At 42.7% G+C, this 19,771-nt stretch overlaps 2 protein-coding genes across 17 annotated transcripts in view; one reads left to right on the top strand and one right to left on the bottom strand.

Moving 5' to 3' along the window:
* The window catches only part of LOC308587425 (uncharacterized protein), a 56,223-nt gene extending 46,020 nt beyond the window's left edge, over nucleotides 1-10,203 (bottom strand). For all 6 annotated transcript variants that reach the window (XR_014008359.1, XR_014008360.1, XR_014008361.1 and 3 more), the window contains exon 1: nucleotides 9,957-10,203. Coding sequence is in view for 2 of the 6 variants with exons in the window: in XM_081195078.1 (XP_081051204.1) it covers nucleotides 9,957-10,071 (115 nt within the window). In the remaining 4 variants the exon portion in view is untranslated. The remainder of the gene's footprint in view (nucleotides 1-9,956) is intronic.
* Nucleotides 1-19,771, top strand: part of NTNG1 (netrin G1) — a 212,801-nt gene that overhangs the window by 95,538 nt on the left and 97,492 nt on the right. The gene's annotated exons all lie outside the window — the stretch shown is intronic.

The raw sequence follows: 19,771 nt of genomic DNA on the forward strand, positions 1-19,771 counted from the left end.
CCCTCTGTGGCTATTCAGAAGAGCTCAGAAACTTTCACTTATGTTTTCGATGAATCGCAGTGTATTATTTCATTTAAGTGGCTCATCTTATCTACGGCTATTAAGGGGATCAAGCCGGGATGCTAAACTATGGTTTGACATTGACTCGTTTTCCTAAACTAAAGTCAGCTCCGAGCATAGTTTGTCTGGGTTCAGGTTTAGGCTGTATCCATGCTAGGGCATTTATATGTACATGAGTGGCCGTTTCTGTGTGCTCATTTGTGCACCTTCAGCCTCATGTGAGCACTCTCATGTTTATGCCTCTTCCAACTATCTTGCCATTTCCCATCCCGATTTGAAATGCATCTATAAGCTGCATTAATTTCCTTTTGCAAGATTTCTGAACCAGAGTACGGTTGAGAGGACTTGGCAGTGTGTGCATTTTGCCATTGTGCCTGAATGTGCACATTCTATGCCTATGTTGATTTCCCTCCTAAAAACATAGAGTTGGATCCTGGCAAAAAGTGCAATTCTATGCATTTCTACTCAGGAGTAAGTCCAACTGAGTTCAATCGAGGTATGTACGGTACAGGATTTCATATGTGATTGTTTAAAATAGTTACCAGGTGTTCCAGCCAAACCCCTAGATGTGTACCTCACCTTCCTGCCTATCTGTTTTGATCTCAAGCAACAAAGTTCCTCAAGCTGTTATTCTGCTTGTTTCATTATCCACCAGTTCCTCTTTTCCCATTCTTGCTCCTACCTAGTTAATATACCAGTGTATCCACTTAGTAGATTTCCATGAGACCCTGCATCTCTGATACATCTAGTTTCTCCTTTTTCTAATGTAGTTTGGTACGTTCAGCAGTGAGCAATGTTTGCCTCCCAGGCAGCCCCTTGTGAAATTTCACCTTTCCTGTTTCTACCAGCAGCCATGAATACTGTTTCATTTAAATTTAATAAATCATTTGAATGATTTCAATCAGTAATGGGGGTCTCGGGGTCCTACAGGCCCCCATTTTGTGACTTGAATTGGTCTCAAGAAAGGCCATACATTTGCAGAGGTATTCCTGAAAATGCTCCAGAATTTCCTTAACCATATCCTAAGCTACAGAATGAGAAAATAAGTAGCTACTGACATTTTCAGGCAGATTACTGAATGGTGAGTATTTAGTCACAGTAAAATTGTAGGCATGTTGACTGAAGGGGGGGGAGAGAATGGTAAACTATGAGCCCCTCCCCTTGGGGTAACTAATTCAGACTCTGAGGTGGATTAAATTTAAATGTGAGGGACAAAAACAGAGCTACTGTTATTGCTGGGACATAGTCGCAAAGCCCTGGGACTCAAATACAGAAGATTCCAGCAGAGGGAAGAGCATAAAAATAAAATGAAAGGCTTAATGGTATGTATTGCAAAGGGACTCAAAGATATTTTAAGTTCCAGAATAAAGCACTAGTTCTTGTATTGAAGATCTGAGCAAATGGTCCCTGGATTTCATCTTGGCAATCCTTTCTGAGCTCAGAGGAGCAGAAGTCATCCACAGCAATCGAAGTTTCATCATCTGATCCTTGAAATACCTGAATTCTCCCAAGTAACTGCATAGAAAAGGATATAATGATAGAAACAACATTGACTGATATTCTGTTCGAATATTATGCAGTGCAGAGGAACAAGAAGCACAAGTGATTCATTTGTTCCCTGTGTAGGACGCAGAGACCCACAATTTATAAACTTTAGACCCACAATTGACAATGGTTTCACCGAGTACCATAAGGCTCAAAACACTCACAAGGGTTCAGAAAGTCTGTAGATACTGAACATAACTTGTGTAATCAGACTTCAGGAGTTGAAAGGATTGGCATGCAGGGGTTAGGCCTTCCCCTTTTCACTTGATGCTGCTGCCACTGCTGATCCAGTTCTGGCTGCCTTCCCTGTACCATTCCATGTCATGCCAGCTCCACTGCAGAGCCTGAGGCTGACAGGCCGCTATTTCCAGGTGCCTTTCCCTTCCTGCTCTTTATGCTAATCAGTGGTGTTGGTGGTAGCAGCTTCTGATAGAGTTCACAGAGAAGGAAGGCGGACAGTGGCACTGGCCAGTGTGCAGATCTGGGTTCCAGCAGCATGGGCCCCATGCTGGCAGGTGTTAGAGGCAGTGGAGATGGGGAGATGGCTTTTGCAACCTGTCCTGGCATACCCTCTGCAACTTGCCTGGGCTATCCATTCACTGCCTCTCGTCACAGTGTAGTTTGCAGCAGCACCTGCTTGCCACAAAGCAAACTTCAGTGTGACAACACACTTGCATTTTTATTATATAGTAAGAAATCATCATCATCATCCTCCCTAGGAAGAGAATAACAGAGGATAGCACACTGCCCCGGGATGTATTATAGAGAGGGACCAACATGCCCTTGAACAATATGGGCATGCCCATTGAAATTATTAAAAAGGTTCACAGGACCCCAGGAGGGGGGAGATCAGTAGCCATACGTTCTCTACACTGGTGTAAGTTTTGGTAGTGCTCCCTGCCGGCAAGGCGTTCAACATCAATGTGAAGGTCTTATGTGCATATTGATGCAGACACACTTCACATTGCTGCCAATTGCATAGCCTTTAGGGGGAAAGAGTCACGATCTTGCACCATTCCCTACAATGTGTGAATACCACTACTATTAATAGTGCTGGTGATTATCATAACAAAATAATGTTAATAAGCAGCAACATAATGTTAATAAGGCATTGCAGTAGTTGGACTAGATAACCCTTAGAGTCCCTTCCAACTCTGCAATTCTATGATTCTATAATAAAGAGCTGGTCTAATTTCATGTTTATCAAAAGTGTTTAGATAAACTTATAGTGCAGTGTTAAAGTCTCCTAATAATGTCTACTTCATACTGTTAAGGGGAGATTATAAAATCATTGTGGTTTGAAACATTTATTTAGAGCACCTGAGGTTTCTTTTTAACAAAAATAGTTGCATGAGCTTATCACATTCCTTTGGGACTTTTGCCACTTTTTGGAGTGACTGCATCTAACAATTCTTCCAATTAAATTCCAAACTTCATTAAGAGAATTGGCGGCCGGGGGGGGGGAGCTTATGTACTTATGATCTTGTCAGTTTATTCACAATTCCCCTGTGCTGGTAGAAAATATTTTTATAGCTGCTGCACTATGTCATTAAAGAAAAGGAGTGCTCATCTTTTCTAAACACTTCAAAAGCTTTTAAAGGAAACATCATGAATAAAAATGAATGAAATCAGTTCAACATGCATTAGCCGAGTTTAGCAGCATTTGAGTAAACTGCTCCGGATTTCCTTGGGTTACTGCCTGTGGTCAAGAAGGTTGTTTATGCGTTGTAACCTAATTTGGATTTCAAAAGGTTCAAATAGTATTGTCATTTTAGCAGCAGTTCCATGCATGCATGAAAGGTTGCAACCTGAGAATGTTTGGATTTGGACTTTACTCCATTGTAAGTAGAGCCATCAACTGAATTGAGTTTCTAGCTGATTAACCACCTGTCTTTTAACCATACCCTTCAGCATCCCACAAATGAAACAGAGACAAGCCCATGCATGAGTGCAAAGGACAAGAGTCTAACCATCCAGGGATGTGTTTGGACAATGGTAGGGTCCATAGAATCTAGACTTAAATGTACCACAATGTAATATTGTGGGGGTAAGTTCACTTGAACTCATTCAGGGCTTACTTGTGAGTAGCCAGACAAATGAATATGCTCTTAAATTTCTAACAGATTGCTCCTGAAAATAAAAAGAGTGAAACTATCCATAGACTAGTTGCATGAAATGCCTGTAGAATGCATACATAGACTATATTGCATATATAATAGTTGAAATGTGGTCTCATTCTACAGATGAGAAATACTGAGGAAGAGCAGTGACTGAGAAGCCCTGGATTAGCTGTTGAATCCACTTTAGAGAATTTTAAAGCAGAATTTGTTTGTTTGTTTATGAGACTTGCTAGTTGCTTGTTACCCAAAGGTCTCACTTTGGCAGCTTACTAATAACAAGCAATATCACCCTAGTCTTATCAAAAGACTGCAAACCGAAAAGGTGTCAATGAAGGCACCAGACAAACCTTGCTGGAGAGCCCACTCTGCAGTTAGGAAGCCACAACTGAGAAGATCCTAGTCCTTTTTAAACATATACAGATTATAATAATAATAATAATTTATTATTTATACCCCGCCCATCTGGCTGGGCTTCCCCAGCCACTCTGGGCGGCTTCCAAAAGAATATTAAAATACTATAATACATCAAACATTAAAAGCTTCCCGAAACAGGGCTGCCTTCAGATGTCTTCTAAAAGCCTGGTAGTTGTTGTTCTCTTTGACATCTGGTGGGAGGGTGTTCCACAGGGAAGGCGCCACTACCGAGAAGGCCCTCTGCCTGGTTCCCTGTAACTTGGCTTCTCGCAGTGAGGGAACCGCCAGAAGGCCCTCGGTGCTGGACCTCAGTGTCTGGGTAGAACGATGGTGGTGGAGACGCTCCTTCAGATATACTGGACCAAGGCCGTTTATTTTCTCCCTCACCCTTCAACAACAGTTATTGTTCTCCCTCACCCTTCAGCAACTGAAGCCATCCTCCATCCAGACACTTTGACTTTGGGCCTCTGCCTTAAAGCCCCAGAACTTTTCTCTTTAACATATCAGACACTTATCCCACCTCCACTGCTGAGAAACAACTCACTCCCAATGCCCCACACACTTTGTCTTCAGCAACATTTCAGGAAAAAATTGTCCTCATACCCAGAAAATGTTTCCTAATCTTCTTGCAATAGGTAATTTTTTTGTGTGTGCTTCCTCACCGTTCTTTTATTTAAAAATAAATAAGTGAAATGCCTCTAAACCTAGCATTAATTTGTAATTAGATTCATTGCCATATTTCATTACCAGGTTACACCTACAGAAATGAAACCAGAACTTGAATGCAATACCAGCAAGGGGCCCCTGTAAGATAACTCCAACATACAGTGGTGCCTCGCAAGACGAAAATAATTCGTTCCGCGAGTCTTTTCGTCTTGCGATGTTTTTCGTCTTGCGAAGCACGGTCCGTCGCAACTGCGCCTCTTCAAGCGGCTTTAAGAAAAAAGCGCAAGACGTTTTCATCTTGCGAAGCAAGCCCATAGGGAAATTTGTCTAGCGAAGCAATGCAAAACCGAAAAACCCTTTCGTCTAGCGAGTTTTTCATCTTGCGAGGCATTCGTCTTGCGGGGCACCACTGTATACCCTCCAACACCTTGAAACCAAAATCCAGGACGCCATCTTCTGAGATGCCATCTCCCCCTATTTTATTGCAAGACCATGGCGGCCATTTTGATTGCTGCGACCTCACACAATTTTGTGCTGCAGTTCCCCCTCCCCAAAAACCGCTTTAGGGGGGCACAGCTCCCCAAAACACACATTTTGGGGCGCTATACAAGATTGCATCCCTGAAAAAACCAACACTTTTTGGGGGGCAGGGAATTACTGTCCCAATCAGTTGCCAGGCGGCAGTACTGTAGACCAACTGAAGTTTCGGAGACACCTTTGAAAAGCAGCCCCATGGACAATGCATTTTAGTATTTTAAGATGAGTATTACCAGAGCTTGGGTAACAGAGGTCAAGCTGTCCTTTGACTGGCAGAGGACACAGCTAGCTCATCAGCCTTAACTGGTGAAATATGCTTTATCCACTAATTCTATTTGGGCAATGGACTCATTAGGTGATCTTGGACATAGTTCTGCCTTAGCCGGTTCTTACAATATTTCAGTGTTCCCAGACAGGAACACCCAAAATACAAAATGCACACACCGTGCACAATAAATACAAAGGACACCTTGTTTAGACCATTCATCTCTAATTTTGCATATTGACTGGAATTAATTAGACAATCCTTTGGCTACAAGCTTCCAGCCATAATTATGAAGCGTATCAAGCATGTAAAAGCTTTTGTTTTCTATTCGGAGTAGGTCACTATGCTCTTCAGAGCAATATAGTAAAGCTATTAGAGTATAACAATTCTGAAGCTCAAGGATGAGCTAAATGGATCCCCTTGTGATCATAGGCAGCACACTTCTAAGTATAGCTACTGGATGAATAACAGGATATGTGTCACATCCGTGCTGTGCTTCAGAATTTCTAGAGGCATCTGCCTGACTACTGTTGGAAAAATAATGCTGGACTGCATGAAGTTTGAAATGCAAACATAGAAAATGCTGTTTGGAGCAACCCCAAATATGAGCCACTATATCAGTGATAGGGAACTTATTCCATCCCAAGGGCCACATTACCTTAGGGGGACTGTATGCCTATGGTAAAGCAAAATTGGGTAAAGGGGTGTAAAGCCAGAGGTTTACACACACACACACACACACACACACACACACACACACGCATCTATCCTTCATCCAGACATTATCACATTCAAGGACACATTCCAGCCAGGCAAAAGTACTCAAGGAGGGTGCAGAACAGGTCTGGGGAGATGTATGGTCTGAGGATAGAGGGTGTGGCCTTATTAGTGTCCAGAGGGTCAGCCTGGAGAGTTGTATTTTATCCAAGGTCCTGAGGTTCCTACCTACCCCTATTCTAAATGTTTCAGTTCCCCTTATAGATCAATTGTCCTTAGTACAGGCATAGGCAAACTCGGCCTTCCAGATGTTTTAGGACTACAACTCCCATCGCCCCTGGCTAACAGGACCAGTGGTCAGGGGTGATGGGAATTGTAGTCTCAAAACATCTGGAGGGCTGGGTTTGCCAGTGTGGTGTAGTGGTTAAGAGCGGTAGACTCGTAATCTGGTGAACTGGGTTCGCATCTCCGCTCCTCCACATGCAGCTGCTGGGTGACATTTGGCCAGTCACACTTCTTTGAAGCCTCTCAGCCCCACTCACCTCACAGACTGTTTGTTGTCGGGGAGGAAGGGAAAGGAGAATGTTAGCCGCTTTGAGACTCCTTCGGGTAGTGATAAAGTGGGATATCAAATCTAAACTCTTCTTCTTCTATGCCTGCCTTAGTAACTACAACCCCAATCCTTGAAGAAAGGGTCTGTTGGGGATGGTGTCAATTCAGTTCACATTTAAAGCCAAATTTATCAAATTTGCACTTTCTGAAACAATATGAGAACTGAAACACAGCCATCCTTCAAAATTCACACTTATCTAAATTTTGCAGTGCCCTTCTCCCAACCAACCAATGTTTACAAAAATGTATTTACTAGCTGAAATTTGCATAAAAATAAATAAATGAAAATAGCATAACATGTATTACTTTATGAGAAATTGCTTGCCAAAACGTGTGCATTGGTCAAAGCTGCATACAAAAATATTTTTATTAGGAGAAAATCACATTAAAATGATGAATAAATTTCTTGAGGATTTTTTATAAAGAAAATCCACAAATTGCTGCAGAAATGTGGCAAATTGAATTTAAGACTGGAAAAATAAAAAACAGAGAAAACAAAAATTGGCAGATCCATCCCTACTCAGGAATTCCTCATGGCATATCACCATGTCCAAAACTGCCATAATGGTTCTGGATGTGGAAAAGGCCTTTAATTGAATAGAGTGGCTTTATTTACCAGTGATATTTACAAGAAAAATTATTATGAATGTAGAATGTAATTCTTTTCAAATTGAATCATCAATATATACACTTCCCAGAGTAAGGGTAATTACTAATGGACACGTTTCTAATATCTGTCTCTCCTTAATAGAATTACTAATGATAGCTATATAGAGATTCTTGGAATCTCTGCTGGGTAACAGGAATTTAATATTTATTTGTACACAGAGATGTAGCCCTTATATCACCTGTACCTGAAAATGCTTTCAGTTTGGTACAATATAGTAAGCATAAATGGCAAAGAGTGATTAATAATGAATTAAATTTCTGGTCTCAGTTACCACTGTATTGATTGGGAAGGTAGCTTTAATTAAATAAACCTATTACCTTGGTTGTTTTTTTGAACATCCTCAGAAATATTAATTTGAGATATTGGAATAATGGTAAGGAATTAGCTACCATATGCTAAATAAAGGATCAGGACTACCTGATATCAGACTATACAGTGGTATCTCGGGTTACATATGCTTCAGGTTTCATATGATTCAGGTTACAGACTCCGCTAACCCAGAAATAGTGCTTCAGGTTAAGAACTTTGCTTCAGGATGAGAACAGAAATCATGCTCCGGTGGCGCGGCAGCAGCGGAAGGCCCCATTAGCTAAAGTGGTGCTTCAGGTTAAGAACAGTTTCAGGTTAAGTACGGACCTCCGGAATGAATTAAGTACTTAATCCGAGGTACCACTGTATTACCTTGTGTCAAGTTCTGTAGCAATATCTGACCAGCTGACCTAGATAAAAGTATATCATTTTACTGTCATTTAAAAATGGAAGGAATAAAGGGCAAGATTATAATCTAAGAGTCAATAACATTTTGTTAGCATAGTAAAAAGGAAAAGTCAACCTACCCACTATCTCTTATCACAACTAACAGTATTCTATAATACTGAGTTTTCTCCTCTGGAATTCCTGAGAATTATCTCATTGTAATATCTGTCTCAATTGTTTCAATTTATGTATCTGTTGAAAATAATATTTTTTTTACTTTTCATGAAGATTTAAAAAGGAAGGAAGCAGGCCATTGCATTTTTAGTACTCCCCACCCCCTTAGCAAACTATAAATGCCTGATCCAGAGACAGTGAAATATATGTTGAAAAACGTTTACAGAAGAATGCATGTTGTCCCTTAGATTAAAATGTTGAGGCTGTAAGTGGCATTATCTGATTACATCTATATAAATGAGAAAAGTTGTTGGAAGTGTTAAATCCTTAATGCTGACATATTTCAGATCTTCTGGACTCATCTAAAAGGGTTTTGGCAAGAAATCCTGAAAGGATACAATTTTCTGTGAAATTCTTAGTACTCTAAAAACTGTACTGTTGGGATACCTAAGGGATTTACCCTGAAAGAAGACTTGGAACTGATCACTTGCCAGATTCTGTGTTGTTTGACCATTACATGTGACTGGCACAAAAGGATATGGATGAACACAATTTTTTAAAACTTACATATTGAAAATCTAAGGAAGCAAATAAGCTTGTAGAAAAAATAGTTTTAAAAATAAAAATGGTGTGTGCACACACACATAGCATACTCCGCATTAACTGACCCAAGACCTTCTACAAGCTGCACATAGTTTGAACAAAGCAAACAGCACATTCCTCTATCACTGCCAGGAGCCTAGAATGATAGCAGCCATTTCCCATGGCTCTTTATTGTCTTCTCCATGACTTTGAAATGGAACATAATGTAGCAGTGTTCCGTTATGGAATCAAAGGAGAGAGAAAATATCCAGCAGCCAGAATCTCAAGGACAATAAAAGTGGCCTGTTTGAAAGGCTGTAATGCTGAATGTATTATCGATGCAGAAACAGTAGGAGCAAATGACTGCATTCAGAAGGAGGAAGAGACAATTCCAAATAAAAATGAATGCAATATTGTCAGGTTTGAATGTTAGATTCAGCATGGGTTAAGGGAAATGTATAAACTTGAAATTTCCTCCCCCTCTCTACTACACAGACTTCATTCTCAGGAAAGTAGCATTTGGAGGGGCACGGAACCCAAAGTGCGAGAAAAGCAAATAGATTTATAAAAGAATTTGAGTTCCAAATCATAGATTTTTATACTGATGCACACATGAATACAGGCTTCTGCATATGTATCCCTAGGAAATGGGTTCAGGGGTTGCCAACCCAGCACCTGAGAAAAAAATGCCCCTCTAGCCCCCTTAGAAAGAAAGTTATGGAGCAAAATGTGCAGATACCTGCTAAGTGATTTCTAATTGTGGTGGGGGCACCTTTTATATTTTCCTGGTACAGTCATACCTTGGAAGTTGAACGAAATCCGTTGCAGACGTCCATTCAACTTCCAAAACGTTCGGATGTTCTGCTTCCAAAGAACATTCACAAAACGGAACACTCACCTCCGGGTTTGCGGCATTCAGGAGCCAAAACGTCTGAGTACCAATGCGTTCGGGATCCAAGGTCCGACTGTACAGAGGAATGCTCCCCATTGTTAATGGGCAGCAACAGCATCATATTCTCTGTGTTATCAATATTATGTGATCACTACAGTCAGGACCAGCAGTGCGTATCTGACTTCCTATTGCAAACATAAGGTAGTGAGAAGTGGTTGTCTCTCTAATTTTGTGTTACGCCACGCCCCCATGGCAGCCATATTGTGTTGTGTTGCACACACATAATGGCAGCCATTTTGTGACTGGCACCAACTGCACTCTCTCAAAATTTACATTGTGCTTACTGGACCAAAAAGATTAGTGACCTCTGGTCTATATAAACAGATGCTATGTATGTAGGCATGCTTCAGTAATTTGATTTTGTATACTGACCTGAGTTTACCTGATCCACACCTCTTGGATTATGCACTGGATTTCACACATGCTGAAAGTTTTGGTCCAGTTCTCTTCTAAAACAAGTATCAAAACTTTTTTGATGCATATTTTGAGAGAAGATATAAATGGGTTTTCTTGAGGTAGACATATACGCATATTCTGAGAGAAAATAGCTTTGAAATATTTAATATGCTCTCCAGTACATAAGAACATTAGTATTACTACTACTATTACTATTTTTACTACTACTACTGCTACTACTACTACTTACCTATCCTTCACCCCTAATGTCCCAGGGTGGGTTACAATATTAAAACACAATATTAAAAACAGTTTAAAACAACTTGCAATATATAGGCTCCTAATTGCAGCCATGACACAAACCTAATTAGCTATGGTAGTGGTGTAGTGGAGACAGGGGGAGGGGGAGTTGTGGTTCAAATTTAATTGCTTTCACAATATGCAAAAAGATACAGATTTGGATACCACAAGGATATGTACCCTGAGATGTGCACTTTCACACTCGAGTAGTTCTTTGCCCCTGACTGCTTTTGAGTTGCTCAGCAACATGTGGTGTATAAATCATTACAAAATGTGTTAAATGCAAATGGTTGCTAATAGGGTAACCATCTGTTTGATGCTGCGAACTTTATGAAAGGAGGTAGTGAGCATTTCCTTTAGTAAAACACGGGGAAAGTTCTGCAATTATCTGAAGTGGCGAGGAGGGCAAGCCCAGCAACAAATCAGCCACCTGGATTACTGTCAGCAGCAGCACCTTATATCCTTTCCATTTCCCCATCAATTTCCACAGAGGTAATTTGGCACGGTGGCATGATCTTGACTTCAAGACCATATCCTGGGCTGCAGCAATCTAAGCCACCATTGCTTCTTGCAGCTTGATTATTAAAACTCAAGCCGTATTTGTTGCCTTTGAATAGTTCATTAAGGAACAGGCTGGCCTACCCTCCCCAGGGCATCTTTTCATCCACAAATATAATCGGACTCTCTTATCCCGCTTTACCAGCAGCCTCATACCCCATGGAAAAAAATGGATAATATTTTGTAAGTGATACATCAGTGACATTTTCCTGCCCGATAATGTATTGCAGTAGACTCCATCAGTGTGCACTTTCCATCTCGTAATCTCTCCTGCAGTATTACTATTAAAGATCTCTCTTTTTGCAAGGAAGGGGGAAATCGATTCTCTTGCCCCAGACATACATTAGTGGATGCTGTCACATACCTTCCTAATGAACATTGCTAGGCAGACTTGTGAGTGACAAGGTAATGCATTAGGAAATTACCAGTGGGACACATGAAGGGCTGAATAATCCAGTTGCTTGAGCTTAATACCACAGTAGCCAAGCTATACAGGAGAAGCTGTAAACTACCGGCACCATTATCTGTTGCAAGGGCAGCTAATTGTTGGTCCATGGACTGCATCAACTCCCTGCCCTAATTTTGTCTATCTCTTCCTCCTACACACACATAACTCTCATATTTACCAGATTGGAAGTGGGGTGTGCTCCTTTTTATTTATCAAGCACTTCTTCCTTTGGGAAGTAAGGTTGCTTTGGGTTGCAAGGCATCAGGACTAAACATGGGACTCTCATAGCAGGAGTCCAGAGCCCATACTTGCTGGACCACTGTAGGAGTTTGCCATACGAGATAGCTGCTGGCTTTCATTCTCATGAGCATCACCACCACCACTGCAGTGGTGGCGCTGTAGTGTCCAGTTCAGGAGTGATCAGGAGACACAAGAGACCAAGGCTAGTTTGCACATCTTACCCTCAAGTGCATACTGAGCTGCCTTCCCCTCACTTTATGGCTTAACTTCCAGCTTGTTTCTAGACTGCCAGGTCACTGCCTCTATTCCCAATAAACCTTTCAATTTATTCCAGAATCTCCCAAACCAAGCTTGTGTTGTGCAGCCCGACATAGAGCACATTGCACATTCCTGGAAGAGAGAAGAGTGTGGAGTGCAGTGTCTTAAGAGGTGCTGTAGCTAGTGAACCAGCCATAGCTGGAAATGCACACTCTAGTGATCAAGGCTAATTGAGCCTCCAGTGACTATGTTGGATCCAGGAGCTACCACAAGCTGTGGATCTCTTCTTTACAGGGAACTGCAGTCCTGTCTGGAACAGCCTTTCTCTCCATCTCCAGACTTGAGAACACCTCTTGTCTGTTTTGGATTCAGCTTAAGTTTATTGACCTGCATGCAGCGCTTCACTGTGTCCAAGCACCATTTGCTTGTAGGCCACTGCTTGGTATTAGACTGTGCATGTATCAGATCAGAAGCTACTGTTGCCCCCCCCCCACCTCCCTGAACAAATTGAACAATAAATCCCTTCCCTGTACTGGAACTGCAGAAACCTGGAGATGTGAGGGGCATTAAGTGCGTATCCCCTGCAGAGAAATACAAGTGTGTGTTTTTTTCGTATTGTGTGTTTAAAAGGGAGAGTGGGATGGAGAGAAAGGAAGAGGGTGTCTTAAAACCTGCCTTCTCTTGTCATCTTACACAAAGCAACTTGCTCACTGAAAGTACGGTACGTATCTTGACAACTTCTTTCTGATTTAGAAGGAACCCAGGGGTGTTTAGACAGGGTGGCTGCATGAATGAGGCACATGGAACCTGTCAAGGATGTGGGGAGAGTCCTTTGACTAGTACTTTGGCACTACTTTTGTTGAACACGAGCATTGCTCCAGTTCCCAGAACACGACATATTTTTAATGTGAGTTGCTGGTGACAGGACAGCAGCAGGGCTGTTGATTGTTTCTGACTTTTATATCTGACGAATCCAAATTGATTCATTTTTGCTGTTTAGCAATCTAGGGCAATACAGGTACAGAGATTTTGAAGGTATGATATGCTGATGCCATCAGAGGCATGTTGATAATTGCAACTCCTTTCCTCTTCTCTCTTGGTGAAGCCACTTGAGAGAAACGGGGCTGGTTTGCATATGCTCATGTATCTCAGTGGAAGTACTCAGGCTCCACATTAAAAGCTTTCGTATCATGTCGCGCCCACTCAAACACGATGCTTCTCAATGGAATCCCATTCACACTTTGAGCTAAGAAAGCAAATGCTGTACGTGCAGTTGTGAACTGCCCTTCATTGTGTTCACTTCCTGCAGGTTGCTTTATAGACAAGTACATCACTCAGTTTCTTATCAAGTGATAGCTACAGTCATCATGCATGTGTCTGAGCCTGCTAAGCTGTATTGGGACTAAGAGGGCATTTGAGTTATCACCCTGAATGATGCACTTGGGATGATAGTATGCAGCAACTGCACCCCTTTGCTGTTTCTTCACAGCCCTGAAAGGTGATGTCACTAGGGTGCTTGTTTCGTTTGGTATACTTAGCTACACATCTCCAACTGAACACATACCGGTACTTCCCCATATTTCATTTCAATGTAGATTTTCTTACTCTGCTCATAGAAATGTTGTACTGTCTTCTTCCCAGAAATTTCTGGGTCCTTCATATGCTGACCGCTTCTACTGTGTCATGCTCAAATTTAATTAGTGAGAATCCCCAAGATTCAGTTACCTTAAACTTGGGAGGAGCTCGCACAGGAGTGCTAAATAGAGTCTCCATGTGATAGGAAGACTCCAGCTGATTGTATTAGCTCCTGATTCTTTCAGCTGCTACAACCGCATGTGGAGAACCCCTTGGCGTCGTCTCTGACTGCCATTGCTTGCTCTCTCCACTTCTGGCAGCACCCAGCTGCTTCTCTTAGTTGCAGAAAAGAACAAAAAATGCACTGCATGGAATCCCCTGCATGACTAAGTTTTCCTTGTTCTTTTGGTGGCACTAGAAGAAGCCAACTGATGCTGGAGACTGAGTAGGCTGCAAACTGGGAGAGAGATGGAAGAGTTCTCTTTGTAGGTTGTTAGAGCTGATATCTGCTACAACTGCTTGGCAACTCCTCACTGTGTGTGAACTCTGGGGCCCTGTGTCAGCCAGGTCTTGGGGTTTTTTTATTCCATGCCTCTGTTATCATGAAGTCCTCTCCTCCAAATTCTTGAGCAGTGGATTGCAATCAGGGAAGAACGTGATGAATACATGCTAGGGTAGTTTTTGATAGGGCAAAGTCCTACTTTCTGATGCTTTTCCAGTTATGCCAGTAATGCTGACTGCAATCATGACAGATAGGAACTGACTTTCGAGTTCAATGCTTTCAGTGAAAATACTTTCAGGTGCCTTAGGAATCCAATAAAAATGCAACGCTATGTATTCAACCATACATTTTTCAAAGCATGAATGTTTCAGAGCTGCAACAGGCAAAATTATAAACAGATCAACAGAAAAGAGAAGGAGTTGCCCCAAGAGAAATACATGAGACTTCTCTTGAACCAGTGAGGCTCCTAGACAGCTGCTTCGGGCACAGCAAGGCACACGAACAGGTGACAATGTGACAGCAAGTTGCGTGATGACTTTTGTCAAGTACATTGTCACCATTCTGAATCCAAAGTACATTTGCCTCCGGGGGGATTTGCACATCTGCCATATATTTAGATTACTTTTATTTTAAAGAAACACATGCATATAATTCATATGTAGACACAAGAGTACAAAAGACAACCATGTGGGAGGCTAAATTCATGCAGGCATTTCTGAGCTGGCATCATACAAATGTGCTAATGTACTAAATGATGCGATAAAACCTACTGTTAGGGGGTTTATCCAAGCACCATACTTTGGAGTTACTCTGTAGCTTTGTCATTTTTGTAGTATTTCACCAAAATGTGTGTAAGGACTGAGCTAGCTGCGAGTGGAAGACCTGATCTCAGCCAAACTCATGAAAAGCGTTGGAAGGCAGAGTTCATTTAGAGGGGAGAAGTGGCAGGTGTTGTTGCTACTTGATTCCTTCTGACTAAATCTTCCCTACACTCTCCTCCCCGGCCAAGATTCAGTGCTGGGGGAGGGGGAGAGAGCAGATTGCTGGGGGCGGAACAGGAGAGAGGTCACCACCCATCACTTTTTATTCCCAAATGACACCATCCACCACTTTTCCCTCTAGATTTTAAGCAGAGATCCAAGTTCCCAATTCCATGTCTCTGTCACAGCATTCTGATACATTGCTTTGTCAAAACTACCACACAGCTGCTAGCTGCACAGGAAGAAAAATAATAATTAGGGCTTAATGAAATCAATGTAGGTAGCCGTTTTGCCCCGGCATATTGCTCTGTTTCTTCTAAGCTGTGGTTCGCAGCATTGTTGCAATCTGCAGCAGTGGTAAGGCAAGAAAGTACAACACACACTGGCAGCTATAGAAGCAAGAAATAAAGGACCCATGTCCCCATGTTGCCATATGGAGCTCTTTGGACATTTGCTCATGTGACAGGGCAGAATGAGAAATCAGAAGAAAAACAGAGGTGTTGTTTTCATGAGACTTTGACACATGAAGGGGCATCCCATATAGAATAGGGCTGTTATACATCACCTCTGGCTCCATCCATAAAGCCAGGTGGTACCATTGGTCCAGTCCCCAGTACCCATTCATTAGGCATGGATACATAAGAGGCCTATATAGTAGGACAGGGCCTCTCTTCTGATGGTCTGGGGATGGGGCAGGGTAGTGAGCTGCACAGGCTCACAACTTGGTCCAATCTGATGCTGTTGACAGTACACCCATGCAGCCTTGACCTGCCATCCTGTCTCATCCTTGTACTGTGGTGACACCGTTCCATGCATGGCACCACCTCATCATACCAGCCACTCCTGCAGGCACGTGCAAAAGAAAGTCTTCACCCATGCACCTTGCACATGCTCTGGAATGCTACGTGACCAGGGCTCCATAATGCTTAGTGAGCTACACATGCAGGCTTTCCTTTGCAGATATCTAAGCCTAACTTGGTAAGGCTGGTGCCTCCATGAAGTCTCAAGGGCAAAGCCAGAGGCAGACTTTCCGTGCCGCATCCTAAGCGTGATGCCTCTGGATGCAGTGCAGCCATGAAGGGGGCTTCTGTGTGACATGATGTTACCACACAATGCATTACCTCATTCCCAGTAGCGTGGACATATCATGCCATCCCATGCATTGTGTTACACTAGGCATTTTTTCTGGGCATTGCAAGGCAGAGAAGAGGAACAGGCAGCAATTGGTCTCTTCTCCACATTTTGCAAAAAATAATAATAATGCAGCTCTTTTCAAAGAACTTAGAAAGATGCAACCTTTCAGGAGGGAAGAGCAATGAGGTTGCAATGGAAGTAAGTCTCAGCTTTCTCGCTCACCTCCTCACACTTTTTATGCAAGTGTGTGAATGAACTGCCCACTGAGGTAACCACTAACCGCTTTATGTTTGTGGATGGAATTGGCTCTAGCAGATGGAGCTGGTGCCACAGCAAATCTCCTAGTTTTTAAGGTGCCATGATTGTTGTTGCTTTTCCACAACTCTCTAGCACAGCCTCACCTGGAATTTGTTCTTTCAGTGCTTGTGGAGACTGTCAACAGGAACAATGTGTCTCATGCACAAGCTAAATTTCCCCCTGTGTGGGAAATTAAGGGGGCAGAACTCCCACCCCTTCAGTCATGCTATTCAAACTCCTTGCCTACTCTCCTCCCTCCCTCCCTCCCTACTCTATCCTTCAGTCCAGAAGTGCCTTCATATTCCCTGATCCTCTGCTACTTAAGCCATCATCTTGGCAAATTTCTCCATTGTTGAGGAGGGAGGAGGAGTGTGTGTGTGTGTGTGTGTATGCATATGCACTTTCTTCTTATCTAAGCTGCTTCAAAGCCTGGCCAGACATGCCTAACCAAGGCCTCAGCTGCACTCCATCAATTTCAACCTACAAGGGCCTGCCAGGCCGGTTCTCCCCTGACTGAATTAAGCTCTCGTGGACCAGTGAAGGTTTAAGGTCATCCCGTCTCATTGTTTCACTGGCATACACCCAGTGTCGGGCTTTCAGACCCTACATAAGATGCTTACTCTAACCCAGTTTTTCAGATGCAAATGTCTGTTATGCACACAAGCATTTCTAATCCTTGGGGTGGTGGGCTATTCCTGTTTGTTTGTTTATTTTCAGATTATCTCAAGTATTTCTTTGTGAGCAGAAGCAGCTTTTGCATTTTTCATTGCTGAGTGTGGCTGAGCAGGGAAGCCTGAATGACATTTTCAAAAAATGGGGGTGAGGGGGGTGGAGAGGGAGGAAGAGACGACAGGATTGTAAAAAAAGCGAAGTCAGGCAAGGCAGAGTCAGGAAGGTTCATCCTTTAATATAGGCATTGTTTTCGTCAGCAGTATTTCACAATCTGTTTTTCCTTTATGACAGTCATAAATTATTTATAACAGGCAATCTATTCCTTAAAATCTTCAGTTGTACGTTGTTGTTGCTTTTGCTGGTGGGGTGATCCCAAACTCAGGCGGGAGGAGGGGCTCAACAGAATATTGATTTGAAGCATTTGAAATATAAATGAAGTTGTTTAGTCCTTTCTGGTAGATGGAATCTTAAAGCAATTGGGTCAAATTCAGCAGACCAGCAGGATCCAACCTTTCTCTACCTCCCCAAGACAAAATATCTAAATAAATAAAAATGCTTTAAGTTTGCATTAGCAAACAGCAGAGCTTTCTGAATTGCACCTCTCATCCCACTGTCATCCGTCTTTGAGTTAATCAATATTTCTGAAAATGAAAAATAAACAAATGAAGAGAGATGCATATATTTTCATCATTGTGACTGATTGCATTTTTACCTCAGGTTAGTCCCAATGAACTCAATCCAGTGCTCATCACATGCACTTATGGAGCAGCAGGTATATGGAACAGCCATTTAATGTGTGCAAACACACACAGTTCCTATTACACAGGCTGAGATGTGTCCTCTGCCCTCTTAAATCTCTCTGGAGCACCAGTGGTGATGAGCAAACTAAGCTATCTTAATGAACGAAACACCAGGTTCACTTATGGCCTTGCTGCCCATGAGTGCCAGTGGCATTATTCCATAACAGATTTTTATAGGGCAAGCTGTCACAGGTAGTTACAAATACCATATTTTCAGCAATAAAAGATAAACCGTTGGCTTATGAAACAAACATATGGAAAACACAGTTTCTGAAGTGCCTCTACTTCCAGACTTTTTTCTGAAAAAGTTTATCCCTTCTGAGAGCACTGAGAATACATTCCCCTTCATCTCAGTAACACAGCACCAGTAGCTTGAAGACGGCACAAATACAACGGAAGGAAAGAAGAGCCTCTTTCTTCTGTTTCCTCTTCCTGTTTCACTGCAACTGCTTCTACGTCCATACAAGTCAACGGGAAGATGCAGAAGCCCTATCAGGATGGGCCAAGATTATGATTTCATAAAGAAAACAGTGGGATATGTTAGTGTAAATGAGAAACAGTGCCAATGAGAGCTGTGCAATATTAAAATTTAAGTAACCCATTTCCAGCCAGGATCTATTTTTGACCATGGGAAGCAACCCAGAAAACCAGTTCTAACCAAATTCACATGGCACAGTCAATCAGCCAAGTCTGATTGTCAAAACCTCAGATGGGGAACCGTTTCCAGCCAAAGAGCCATCATTTACTTCCAAGTAGCCTTATGGGGGGACGCGGGTGGCGCTGTGGGTTAAACCACAGAGCCTAGGACTTGCTGATCAGAAGGTCGGCGGTTCAAATCCCCGCGACGGGGTGAGCTCCCGTTGCTTGGTCCCAGCTCCTGCCAACCTAGCAGTTCGAAAGCACGTCAAAGTGCAAGTAGATAAATAGGTACCGCTTCAGTGGGAAGGTAAACGGTGTTTCCGTGCGCTGCTCTGGTTCGCCAGAAGCGGCTTAGCCATGCTGGCCACATGACCTGGAAGCTGTACGCCGGCTCCCTCGGCCAAGAAAGCGAGATGAGTGCCGCAACCCCAGAGTCGGTCATGACTGGACCTAATGGTCAGGGGTCCCTTTACCTTTTAGCCTTATGGGGGCCACGTCCCAGCCTTGGGTGAGGCTGGGGCCAAGATTGGCAGAGCAACTCATGCAAATGTTACCTTCTACAGTAGGCTAGTCTCTACACACACATCTGCACATCTCTCTATCTATCCTCCTTCCAGACAAGCAAGATGCACGGTTGGAGGTCAAGGATACATTCCAGCCTGGCAGAAACGTTCAAGGAAGATGTGCAGCTGGGCCACCGAAGGCTGTCGCATAGAGAGAATCCCAAGGACCAGATAGATTGGCTCAGAGGGACGCAGCTGGTCCTTGGGTTTGAGGTTCTGATCACAGCCAAAGGCCATGAAAAAATATAGTACTAGATGAGGATTCAGCTGCACTGAAGAATGCTGCCCCTTTAAGAAAAGATAGTGCCTTTCCCCCTTTTTAGACCTCAAGGCAGGTTAGGAAATCTAGGCACAGCAATATTCTAGTTTCTTTTTTTCTTTTTTTAATGCTTTATTGGT

This window comes from Podarcis bocagei, assembly GCF_964188305.1.
Source record: "Podarcis bocagei genome assembly, chromosome: 5".
NCBI classification, from domain to species: domain Eukaryota; kingdom Metazoa; phylum Chordata; class Lepidosauria; order Squamata; family Lacertidae; genus Podarcis; species Podarcis bocagei.